General features: G+C 40.4%; 1 protein-coding gene across 1 annotated transcript in view; it reads right to left on the bottom strand.

Moving 5' to 3' along the window:
- Positions 1-4,279: 4,279 nt before the first annotated feature.
- The window catches only part of syn3 (synapsin III), a 94,732-nt gene continuing 86,197 nt past the window's right edge, over positions 4,280-12,814 (bottom strand). The window contains exons 11-14 of the mRNA XM_068306805.1: positions 10,599-10,730; positions 9,087-9,105; positions 8,814-8,967; positions 4,280-8,569 (exon numbers count right to left, since the gene is read on the bottom strand). Coding sequence (XP_068162906.1) covers positions 8,446-8,569; positions 8,814-8,967; positions 9,087-9,105; positions 10,599-10,730 — 429 coding nt within the window. The 3' untranslated portion in view covers positions 4,280-8,445. The remainder of the gene's footprint in view (positions 8,570-8,813; positions 8,968-9,086; positions 9,106-10,598; positions 10,731-12,814) is intronic.

Genomic DNA, 12,814 nt, shown 5'->3' with positions numbered 1-12,814 from the left:
ATCTACAGTACGATGTTTTAAAATAAATATCCCTGGTGGGGTCTGGACGTGGAAGTCGATTTAGATTTACATGCCTCTCTTTGAGATTTGTGCTGTCAGTCTGACATTTTGTGAATGAACAGGAATGACTTGAGGAGTTTCTGTTGAAACAGTTCCAATAAAAACTAGATTATCCCGACTGAAACCACTGTTTCCATAAAGACACTTAAGTCTTGAGTTTTTCCAATGTAATCTCTCAACTCCTTGGCCAAGTGAAACACAGGTAATGTCTCACCATTTTATACAGAAGGTTTTGTACGACTGCAAAATAAAGCCATTTTGCAGTCGTACTTTCCACTTTGTGGAAATATATTTGTTTTATGAGTGTGCATGTGACCAGCTAAAAAAAAAAAAAGCCTTCTTCCCTAATAGTCCTTTATTTGTTTGTATGAACGTTGACCCGCATCAGATCTTGATGCAGCACCCGGTTGAAACAAAAAACAAAATTAGATGGGACTTAAACTCACAACCCCCGTCCCACATGTTTCATTCTATTCACTTAAAGTGGAAACAACCACCAGCAGCTTACGTACAACTAACTGTGAAAAGCAGAGGATTTCCATCTCTCCTCTTCTCTCTGCATCCTCTATGAAGCATTGCAGTTGCCAAGACAACCAAGGCCTTTCCTGGTTTTAAAGTTTCTCACTACAGTATAGTGAGCATTATAGCTGGTGTACCGTGGGCAAACCTCCATAGGGGAAAGAGGCTGTCTTATACACAGATTTACACTCACACAACAAGATGTAAGCCCCCAGCCCAGCAATTTAATGACAAAGTGTTTGATGCACGCTGACACCTACAAGTTGCGGTGTATGAATTAAAAGTGAAGGTTAAATATAGAGGTGACCCTCTGGCCGTCCTCGCTTCATGCCCTGAGGGCTTTGATTACCTGCAGCATCAGGATGATGCTCGAAGAAAACATGACTCACCGTCATCGGGGGGAACAAAAGCTAAAAGCTTTCATAGAATCCAAAGGTAAAAGTGATGTCAGCTCTGCGCTCTTGAAGCTGCTGAAGTACCGCACCACCCACCCGTTCACGACAGAGTCGTCGGTGTGACACCCTGCTGTTGTGTTTTGCATTGAATGTTTCCTCTTTGAGTCAGAAGGTTTGGTTTTCTCCTCGTATTTCATTCATTCACTGGTGGAACCTGTGTGTATTGTCATCTCTCCATATCGATTCTATGTTTTCCTGCTGCCCTTCATCGGCTTGTCAGTGGTCATCCAATGTCGGACGTTTCTGTGGTTCAGCCTGACCTTGTTGTGTCATCACATTCCCTTGTGTTTCCAGCAGTTCTTATCTCTACCAGGTTTCACATTTCAGATTGTGGTTTCTTGTTTGGATGCTTTTTCACTTTTGGACATTTCCTGCTTTTTTTATATATAAAAGTGTGTGCATATATATATATCTATATACACACACGTATATGCTTACAGCCATAATCTCAGCATTGCTAGTCTCTATAAGTGCATTCAAGAGTTTTTTTGCTCAACATGAGAAAAGACTTTCTCTATTTTTAAACAGATTGTTCATCTGCAAGTGTGGAATGTTCTCAACATACAAGGTTTGGTTGTGCTTGACTGATATTTGAGGGTAGTATTGAGTCTGAGTCATAGCATGATGGTTTTACCCAACAAATTCCAAATGACCATACCCTTGTTAAACTAGCCCATGACTATAAAAAAGCAAGAAGAGTAGGTAGGAAACTGAATCTGCAGGAAGCCACGGCTGGAGCAACCTAACCAGGACCATGCCGTTGGTATGCAGCGGTGAGGCAGAACACCAGAAACATCACCAGGGTGGTGAATGCTCACCATTCCACACGGATGCATCTTCATCGGCGTTATGTAGTCAGAGAAACGATGACAGACATGATCTGTGATGAACCCAAAACAAGAAAAGGATTTGTCAGTGCATGAGGAGGAGGAGGATTAACACCGACTGAGGACAGACTCATTACTCAGGATGTAATTTATCCATTTATGGTGTTTTAGTGTTGTTATTCTCTTTATTTTTGTTAACTCAGTTATTTTATTGTTGTTCACCCCCCTCATGCACGCTAAATTCTACTTATAACACTTCTTCTCATGAGCTGGTCAATCTATTTAACTGCATGGAGCTTCGCCTTCATTGTCAGCCTATTATTCTGCTGCCTTTTTTTTTTTTTTTAAATATGACTCTCTCCATTTCTGTAGATCTTTCATGCTGTTGTTTTGCACACCCTCCATCACCAGTGTCAGTGTCTGGACCAGGGTGGGGGTGATGGTGGTAGCCTTTGGTCTCAACCTCCCTGAAGAGTCTAAGTGCTAAAGATGAACTATCTTGTCAATAGTTGAGAGAGAAAATGACAATGGATATGAAAACAGATTGGTTTATTTGGGAGGACAGCGCCCCCGTCTGGTCGACTTAAATTAGCATAGGAGTGTACTGCGTTCTTCTATTTCTACTCCAAACAGACCTTTGCAGTATGTGAAGACTAAACACTCATGCATGCTTTTTTTTTTTTTTACCTTATAGACAACATATGTGTATGTTTTTGTATCTGGAGCAGGTGTGTCTACATGAAGACAGGAAAGGACCTGTGGCAGATCAGAGATCAGACATTCCACCTTAAGCATGCAAGAAATCACACTGGCAGTAGATTACCATCAGGCTGCCAGTGGGCTGGTATGCAACACGTGTACCAGATTTGGAAAGAAATATGAAGTACAGGACAAACTGGGAACAAGTTTCAGGGACGAAAGCGCCATAGACATCAACAGATTTTGTTTTGATCAAGACAGTTTAAAGACCAGTATTAAATTACATTAAGCTGAAATAAATTAGACATGGGATCATTTCCACTGAAAGCAAAATTTAATGTTACGTAAGAATATTTTATCCAGATCACTGAGTAAATCCTGTTGTTGAACAAAGTCAGGGTGGTCTCCAGTCCAGTCTTAACATAACAGACTTTTATTAAAACTGTCATCACTTCATTTCCTTTGAGGGATTTCTTAGAGACCAACTGGAAGAGTTTTGATTGTGTCATTGCCACAAAGTACATAAACATTCATTCACCAATATTTATATTCAAAGTTCTTCACGCCTGGTAAACACATTTACCTTCATAGACATTCTTCCATTTGTAATAGATTTTCTGTTAAAGTTCAGACTTTAACAGCAAACATTAACTCAGCTTTGGTTCAAAAAGGCATTGCAACCTGAACAATTGAAGATCAAAATAGTCTCACTGGACCACAGAGAGTCTGATGTCAGATCCGCAACTTGATGATCAGTACATTAAGCTGGACATGTATGCACATCTTCATTAGAAGGTAAGATTATAAATGTCATCTTTAAACAAGGCAATAAAAGAGGTCTTCTCATATAAATTTTGAGGCTGGAGCTCCTGGAGACAGCCGTCCCCATCTTCGCGACAAGCCTACTTTATCATTGAGAAGCTCAAGAAATGTCTTGTAAACTGAGAAACTTCTTCTGACTTTCTACAGACAAGCAGGCAAGGAAATAATGTGGATTAGACATTTGTTAGAGAGCTGTTCCACGTGTCAGTATACACAGAATCTTGGCTCTCTCCTTCTGCTGTCTAGTTTCAGTCTGAATCACTCATGAGGAAAGTGCATTTCAATATTTTTATGATTCCACGGCTGTTGTTTGTGGATGCCAATGCATTTCATTCATTACGACCTTGGTTTAGATGAAGTCGTTTCTGAAATACCTGAGTCGAAGCCGTTGTTTTGAAAGTAATGATGTGTGCATGTGTGAGCAGTGACATATACATGACTGAATGTGTTTCATATTACCTCTGTAACATGAGCGCTTAACACGATTCATTAGAAAAGGCTGACGTGAAGTGGGCAGGAGATGAAAGCGGCCCCAGCAGCGTTCCATCGCTGCAGCCTTGTGTTGCCAACTAGCCATTAACACCTGAACTTCATGCCAAGAGGAATAAAACATGGTAGCAATCCAAGATGAAGGGATTTTAGGATTATCACCACATATTATGAATGTTGCTTGTTTCAAATAGCATTTTTTAAAAGTACTCTAAGTGCCAGGACTTCTGCTGCAGTGACCATAAATGGAGAAAATAACATCTAAATCCTTTTGGTGGGGGCTATGTGGATGACTGATAGAAACTGGAATGCACAAGATCAGGTTTAATAAAAGTTCTTACCTTTAATAACAGAAACCTGGACTTTCAGGCTAAAGAACAAAAAGCAAAAGAACATAAATACCGATAAATTACAGAAACACATGAAAATGCGTCACACTTCTCACAAATAAGCAGCCAAAACATTAAGATCACCGAACAAATTTACAAACCTGAGGCACACAAAAGGAGTTTGTTTTCATGCCACATTTACACCGATACACAGAACGCTACCTACACGTAAAATACCACACAACACCATCCATCATTCAGCAGAGAGGAAGGAACACAGTGGACTGAAAGTTAGGCAAATTAACCCGTGCATTGACATTATTACCTCTCATTTACAAACAGTACATGCTGGACCTGCTTCTCCTTGCAGTGCTCGCTGTGTTTAATGGCTGCATATTCAAATTCAGAGTCAGGCTATGTTGAAGTTTAACGCACCAAAATCTGAGCCTTGTGACTCCATCGTGATGAAGGAGAGTGAAAAGGAAGTGTTTGAACGTAAAGCGTTGTCTTGCCTCCTAATCGGAGGGGGTGAAGCCATCAAATCTGTCCGACGACATTTAGAGAACTGAGCCCCACCTTCAAAGAACATGGCTGCAGCGTCTGTGACATCAACCAAAGGTTTGTTTGAAACAGATACTTAAAATAAAACCACTTTAACTATTAGTCGGATCCTAATGAGGCAATTCAAGAATATTTGAAAATTCACACCAGATCAGATTAACTGTATTTGGTGCCTCAGGGCACACAATGAGCTGGAGGCCTCCAGTCGACCCCCACCCCCTTGAATCCACTGCTACACTACAGGCTACATGTGAGTTTAAATAGATATACAGAATAATGTGGCTCTAAACAGACATAAATACATAAATAAAGTCATGTCATCAGACTCAGTTAACGTTGATTATTCTAGGGAGCTGCGGGGGCAGCTTCCCCCATCTAGTGACCAGTCCATGATGGGTCAAAGGGAAAATAAGGAAACTTATATCCATGTGAAAATGTTAAAATCTTATCGGATCTCCATTAAAGGGGTAGATGAGTATATTTGGAGCGGCTCTTGTACTCTGTTACAGCAGTTACTCCAGGCAGGCCATCTTCAACCTGCTGCCCGCATTCGCTGCAGGAAATCTGGGTCTGATGTCCCTCAGGCTGATGTCACAGACATTCTACAGCCCACGCATCAAACCAATCCTTTTTGACCGAGGAGGCAATTTCCTCTCCCTTTGAGTTTGCCGTTCATGATCTGAAACAATTCTTCTCCAGTTCTACTGCTCTAGACTAATTTTCTGAGCTCTGCTGAACTTGAGGTAGTAAACTTTGCGGTTTCAGTCGAGACAAATCACAAAATCCGAGAGTTTTGACCAAATTGTGGTGAAGCAGAGAAAAGTGACATCAAAGTTTATCTTTCTTCTGAAAGGAAATAAGCCTGGTAGCTCATGATTAGTGTATCATGTGATTTCTGTTGGTTCTAATATAAAATGAAACCAGGTCCAGGGCAGGCCTCCTACAATCAACAGACACAGTGATTTATGCTGTTAGTGACGTTGCAGCCATTATTGCATGGCACATAAGCAATAATAAATCTCAATGTTTATGGCTTATCACACTGCGGGATTACATAAGAGGCATATTTACAATAAAAACATAGATCAAGCCTAGAAATAAGCTTCATAACAGAAAAAAGATCAAATTTGGTCCATTTTGACAGCTGATGGTTTAGTGAATAGAAGACACTGCAATGACTCACAGTTAAATCAGACTGCAGATCAGAGCTTTGCTTTTACCAACAATCACCAGAGGCACAATTAACCAATGAGTGTCAAGATGGTGTTAAAATAATAAATAAAACAGTAATAAATTAAGATATCACACATGCATATTCCCTGATGCTGACGTTAGAATAAATCACACAGCTCTGTCTTCCTGTCACCTGACAGGCAGGGCTCCTCATCCTTGTCATCAGTCAAGCTCATTTCCCTATCCTCTTCACTCGAGTGAAATTCACCACCATCATGCTCACCTGACCTCATGTCCTCTGCACATAAAGGAACAACTCCTCGCTGCTCAGATGACTCCATTGAGCCTCGGTGTTACCCGTCACAGGGGAGACGTCTTCTGACGGACAGCAGTCAGACTTCATGCTCTGCCGCCTCTGAGACAAACAGAGGCATCACTCCAGGAGCTCATGTTAACTTTATTAGCCAGCTGGCTAATAGTGATAAAATCTTCTCTGTCTGAAATTTAATTAGGATGAAAAGCTTTTTTTTCTGTTGGTGGATGGAATCAAGGGACGACAATCATGTTGGATTTAAACTTTAACAGGTAGTGACAGGAAGAGGCTCGGCAAACAGGTAGTGAACACACAATAATAAGCAATAAAAGCAGCCACATCTATTATTTTTCCCTCCAAAGCGACTGTTTGTAAAAGTCAAAGTTGAACTCTCTGCAGTCATTAGTGCAGTTACGTCTCTGAGCGTTGCAGTGCGTTGCAGTTATTCGTATTAATTAAAATGGTACCTGTACATTACACACACATACAGTACAATCACCCACACACACAACTACTGCTTCATGCATTTGAAAGAACAAATGTGTTATTATTATTATTATTATGATTATTATAAAACTCGTCTGCAGGTCCGTTTTAACTATACTGCCCACAGATATTCAAATACAGTGTTCTATTTTTAATTAACTGGTATTCAAATGTTTGTTTCAGGTAAAAGGGACAAAAAAAAACAAAAAAATCCAGACAGAACATGAGTGATAGTTTACTAGATAGGCAACAGAAATATGTAGATTTTATGAATTCAATTAATTTACTGCAGATTCTCCAATTGACTTACATTATGAATGTGATTGTTCTCTGCTTGGATGGAGACACTTCAGTTGGGGGAAAATGACGTGACGATTTAGATGTAATTTTAGCCTTATTTAGTCAGTGGACATACATGTAATTTGGTGGTGATTAATTCAGTTTCCACATTTTCAAATACAAACAAATCAATGTACTATTCAATAAATAAATCTTGACCTTCTATTAAATAAAGGAACATGGATTAAAATGGATCTTTGAATCTCTTGATTACATTCAGTCTCTAGAATGCTTACCAACAAAAACCAATGTCTGCATTTCTGCTATAATTTGCACCAAGTTACACCCAAGGAAATAAAATTTAAAAAAAATAAAGCATTGTTTATTTTTTCCACTGCCTTTCTGCAACGCAACATGAAAAAGCTCAGAACTGGATGAACCATTTACACGAGGCACCAAAGCAGGACGCGCGTTAAAAAGAGGATGTCTCTCTGCCACCGCCACAGATGTTACACATTCATACAAAAAAATAATGAAGACAAACGATGACAACCCCAGCTAAATACTGACGTGATGCTTAAAAGCAAACCTCTTCTGCCTCAGAGAAAATTCAAGCACATTAAAAGTCCTAAAATATCACATCCTCACTGTTCACCTTTAAACCCATAGCAGTAAAGTTATGATAGAAATCACCCACAGAAAATCCACCGAGGTGCTATTCACAAAGAAAAGAGCAGTAAGAAAAAGAAGGGGAAGATCTGGGCTGTGATGGAAGACGATGGCTGTGAGCCAGTACAGCATTTATACACCTTGTGTAGAAGGGCTGCTTCGCTTTTATTGACCCAGTGCAGGGAGACTTTCTTCCTCTTCTTTTCTTATTAGAAAGCACTTTGGTAATGTTGGAGGGAGGAGTCAATACAGAAGCCAATATGTGTCTACAGCACACGGGTGTCTGAGAAATGTGTCTGCTGGCATGATGCTCTAATGGCTGGTGAACCCTGAGGATTCATTTCTCACGGGAACAGTTTCAGACAGGAATATTGCCGTAGACGTCTGCAGACAGCACAGAGGCTGTGAGACAAATTCAAATTAAAAAGGACTTGAATTGAATATATGTATAAACAAAGGAGGAGGAAACCAGTAATGAACATTTACACCGGCTCCAAGTAAAGAGAAAGAGAAACGCTATGTTACTTCCTGTTTTCTAAACTGACGGACTTCACCTGACATCCCTTAAATTCTCCTCTAAAGAACACAAAATTGAGTATTTCAACTTTATAATAATGATGACTTATAGATGAGAGGACAGTGAGTTGCACCAGGAGTTAAACGTCACACACAGTGAGGAGGAAAAGAGAAGAAACAGGAAGCAGAGACTCCATAACAGGAAAAAACCAGCCAGGACATTTTTCCCCGAAGTTGTTGGGAGGTTTTCAGTCGGAGAAGAGGCTGGCGAAGGACTGTCGGAGGCTGCGGATGGTCTCGGCTTTGGCCTCGTCGTCGGTCATGTTTCCTCGTAGCGTCTCTGTGAAGGTGTTTGTCAAGGACTGGGATTTGCTGAGCAGTAAAGAGAAAATTAATTTGAATGATTTATAAGATTAATGTTATTTTCAACCCCTCTCATTATTGTTTAATCACATTATTTTCAAAGGTGTCTGCAGCTGTTCCCACAACAGTAAATTATTTATTGTTTTAGGGAGAGTTGTTGCTTTTAATGGTGTGGCTGAAACAGTCGAATTTAATAGTGATCTTTTCCTGTTGCTGTTTTGCTCGTGTGTCATCAAATGCGTTTCCCACTCACTTCAGCTGTGGTGACTGTTTCTGAGATCCAGATCCAGAGGAAGCAGGGATGGGACCGGGCTGGAAGGCCTGATTGGGCGAGGTGGTGGCCGACCGGGCTCGCTGGGGGGAACCGTGGCCCGACTGGGATGGAGAAGAAGTAGAGCGCTGACCCCCTGCAGAGGGAGAACGGTTTACATGTAAAAGGCTGTTGTTGTTGTTGTTTTTTTACAGGAACGAAGGACCCCCCCGCTGCAAGCATTCATGTTAAAATTAGACACAAAGAGTCACCTACCTCGCCGGGGCTGCGTGGTCTGTGGATGAAGGGACACAGAGTCACTAGTGGGTCACTCACACACCAAAACTACAGCTGCAGTTATAAAACGCTTGTCAGACATGAGCTACAACATCCGCAGTCTGGCTTATTGTCTCCATCTACCTTCTTAATGTTACGTTTTGACTGGAACATTAATCTTCGTAAAGTAAAAATGTAAAATTAATAAGCTTCTGAGTTAAATTAAAATTTTTTATAAATAAATATTTCTGTACATTTTATTATCTTTCATAAACCTTTAAAACTTTAATTAATAGAACATTAAATTTAAATGATAGCCCAGTAATCTGTAAAATCATTTTTGATAAAATAATCTCCACTATATTAATGAATTAAATCGTTTTTCATTTAAAAACTCTCCCCAGGATGCTGAAACCCTGCTGGTGTGACATCACTGGTCTCACTGCTAACAATGACATTATTAATCCTGGGGCGCATAAAAGTCTGTTTGTCCGTGTAGGTTCTCAGTTATCCAGGTCACGGTTACCCAAAGCTGTTTAAGTCCAGTGGATTGATTGAAACAGCTTTGGATAAAGGTCTGTATACTGAAGTCCATCAGCAGAGCTGCTCCACGTGTTTTTTTTGCTTTTCATTTTGTTTGCTCATAACCTGAGGATATATTTCTATGATGGAACCCAGTTCATTTTGGATTCAGATACAGAGGAAGACACAGGATGGTTTTTTTCCCCCACTTTCCTTAATATTGCCTAAAAATCTTTGAGCAAATGATGCAAAAACTGCTGCGACAAGGATTTTTGTGGAGGAGATAGTAAATCAAGGACATGTTTTTATTTCTTCCCTTTAGTATTTTAAAAATTATTTATTTGCTTATAGATTGAGAGGCACTGATATCTATATCTATATCATGTGATATTAAAACACTTGTGGTAACTTTTTGTAGCCTTAATTTATTAGATATTTACTCTTTCAGTCTTTTTTTTTTAAACAAATAAATCTTTTCTATCAGACCATTTCCCATCTTTACAAGAGTTGACATATTTAATATTGTTTGTTGATATGTTTGTTTAAAAAAAAAAAAAAAAAACAAGAACCAATGCAGTCAGAGACTACAACATCCCGTGACACCCCTGAATCCAAAATTTGACCCTGTCCTACTTGCGTAGGTCAAAAATCAAAGCTAGTGCTCTGACCTACGGTCATAAACCAAATCTAGTGCTTTGATCTATGGTCTTACTCACATCTGCCTTCTTGAAGTGGGATGTAATTATCTATATGTGCAATAATGACTCCAATTTTATCATGATAGCAGTTATCAGCGTAATCCCTTTTAAGTGAATTGTTATAATTAAGGAAGTAAAGTGTAAAGTCAGTGTTAACAGTACTGGCAGCTGTGGTTACAGTCCATTCTAGTGTATATTACATTACCACTACTCCAATGATCACAGCATCAGTAGTTCAAACAGTAACACTGATGATGATATTACTAAAACTGACACATCAGATCTAACGTACCTTGACAGAGGATGGCTGAGGTGTAGAAACTCCCAGCAGCACCTGGGCCATTTTGTTGATGACCAACTCTGTGATCAGCTGTTTATCTTCCTCCACGTGTTCACCAATCAGAGGCATGGAGCTATCCATCACCTGCAGACAGACAAACCTGCATGGTTTACCTGAACCTTCAGACCTCCTCCACTAGATGGCAGCATCACGACTCTTATCATGGCAGGTGTTCTGCCCCCCCCCCAAGGATGAGTCACTTCAGATCTCAGATAATATCAGCTCTGCAGCACTCTGCTGTCCTTAAAAACAATTTACTGCCGGATGCCGTGAGCGTTTCACTCTGTTTGTTCTGAAGCACTCACGCACAGCAGAATACCCTTTGTGCAGGGTCTATAAACAATCCGCTGTCGGGTACATAAAAACTTTTAATCAGGAGGTTTGAGGAATAAAATGAACAAAAAAGGCAAGGATACCAAAGAATCTAACTCTAATGCGTTTTAAAAAAAAAAAAAAAAACATTCATTTTTCATCAATTCAGAATCTTTCTAATATTAAACATGAACAAAAGCACAGACATGAATAGTTTACCGTGCACAACTTGTTGAGATGATGAATGGCTTCATTCGAGAAATGTTGAGAGCTCCAGGCTTATTTTTCATTTTTAGATACACTCAAAAGTTTTTTTAAACACAGTAATGTCATCTTTCAAACTTAATACTATTTGTCTGTGCCACTTCCAACGGACAAAAAGGACTCAAATTTAAAATGTGACTCCATCATCTGTAAATATTATGCTGCCTGAAGTAGGACTTCCTCAAGTATGAGGATTGTACAAATAATTAACCGCAAAGAAAAATAAGCATCTTTCCCATCAGTGGAGCTCACATGCGTTTGCACACGTAGAGCAGAACCGAGGAGAACATTGGGCTCTCCTCCTTGAGTACCAAACAAACAAGAGCAGAGAAGCGTGGCTGCTGGCACGGTCGACTTGGATGCAGATGCCTGATGTGGGAGATGAGGCCGATCCACAGGCAGACGAGCATGTGCTGTTCCTCTGGTGCACAGTGTCTGACCAGCAGGACGCCAACAATTTGATGCAGAGTGCACGGAGGGATCCAATTCCAAACAAACACTGAACCAGAAACATTCCACCACACGGGCTGTCCCTTTTCTCACATTGAAACTGCTTTCATTCAACGCTCTGATGAAATCAAGCTCAAAATACTTTCAAAAATTAAATCCAGACAATCTGGTTCCTAAACTAAATATATGAAGAACAACTGTCGTACCATGCTATGGTATATAAAACTTCAAATATTTAATGTACTCTGCAGAGTATATAAAAGTCAGACTAAATAAAACACGATACTGACTTTGGTAAAAACTTTGCTGGGTCTGCCTTAATCAAGTCTCCATCAAGTACACTTTACTTTTGATGTCTCCCTGATGTTAAATCCTGTCCCACCATCATGTTTCATGTGGAAACACATCAAACCACAAAGTCTCTAATGGACACGATTGTTTTATGCATTCTTCAATCAAACGAATCCAGAGAATCTAAAGCATTAAAAACACATTTTAGACTTCCGTGTGCCAATATCTCTATTTTCTGCCTTTATTTTCCAGCACAGATTGAGAGCTAACTGTTTGGGTTCATACTGTTCTGCACATAATCGCCATCCAAAGGACCTTTAAAAGACGCCCCCCACCCCCCCCCACCCTCTCGATGGGGATTTTGCAGCGAGGCGGGGCGTGGCACGGTGTTTTGGCCAGTTGAGTCATGACCACATGGGACTTGAGCAGAGGCCTGGCAAGCGACTGCCAGCCCCCACTTCAAACGGCGTGCGGTGGAAAGCGGAGCTGGGATCCACCCTGCTGATTTATTGGGATACAGAGTCATCCAGCAGAAGACTGGAACTGCCACTGGCCTTTTCAGCAGCGCAACACAGAGGTGTTATTCTGCACTCTTATTGAGTGGCACTGTGCTCTGTTTGGACAAAACACCCCTACTGCATGGGAAAGTTTGCAGAGCACGACACGTGAAAAACTACAGCACAGAGACGAATGGATGGGTGGGGGGTTCCTGGCAAAACTATTCTATCTGAGAGATCACTTTGTACCTCTACTGCTATCTGAATAATTTGTGATTAAATCCAGAATTTAACATGTCAGAGATAGATGGATAGAGATGTATGGATTATGCCATCCACCTTCAGCTTCCATCA

This window comes from Antennarius striatus, chromosome 22 (genome assembly GCF_040054535.1).
Source record: "Antennarius striatus isolate MH-2024 chromosome 22, ASM4005453v1, whole genome shotgun sequence".
In the NCBI taxonomy this organism is placed as follows: domain Eukaryota; kingdom Metazoa; phylum Chordata; class Actinopteri; order Lophiiformes; family Antennariidae; genus Antennarius; species Antennarius striatus.
This window is presented reverse-complemented; position numbering and strand designations above follow the sequence as displayed.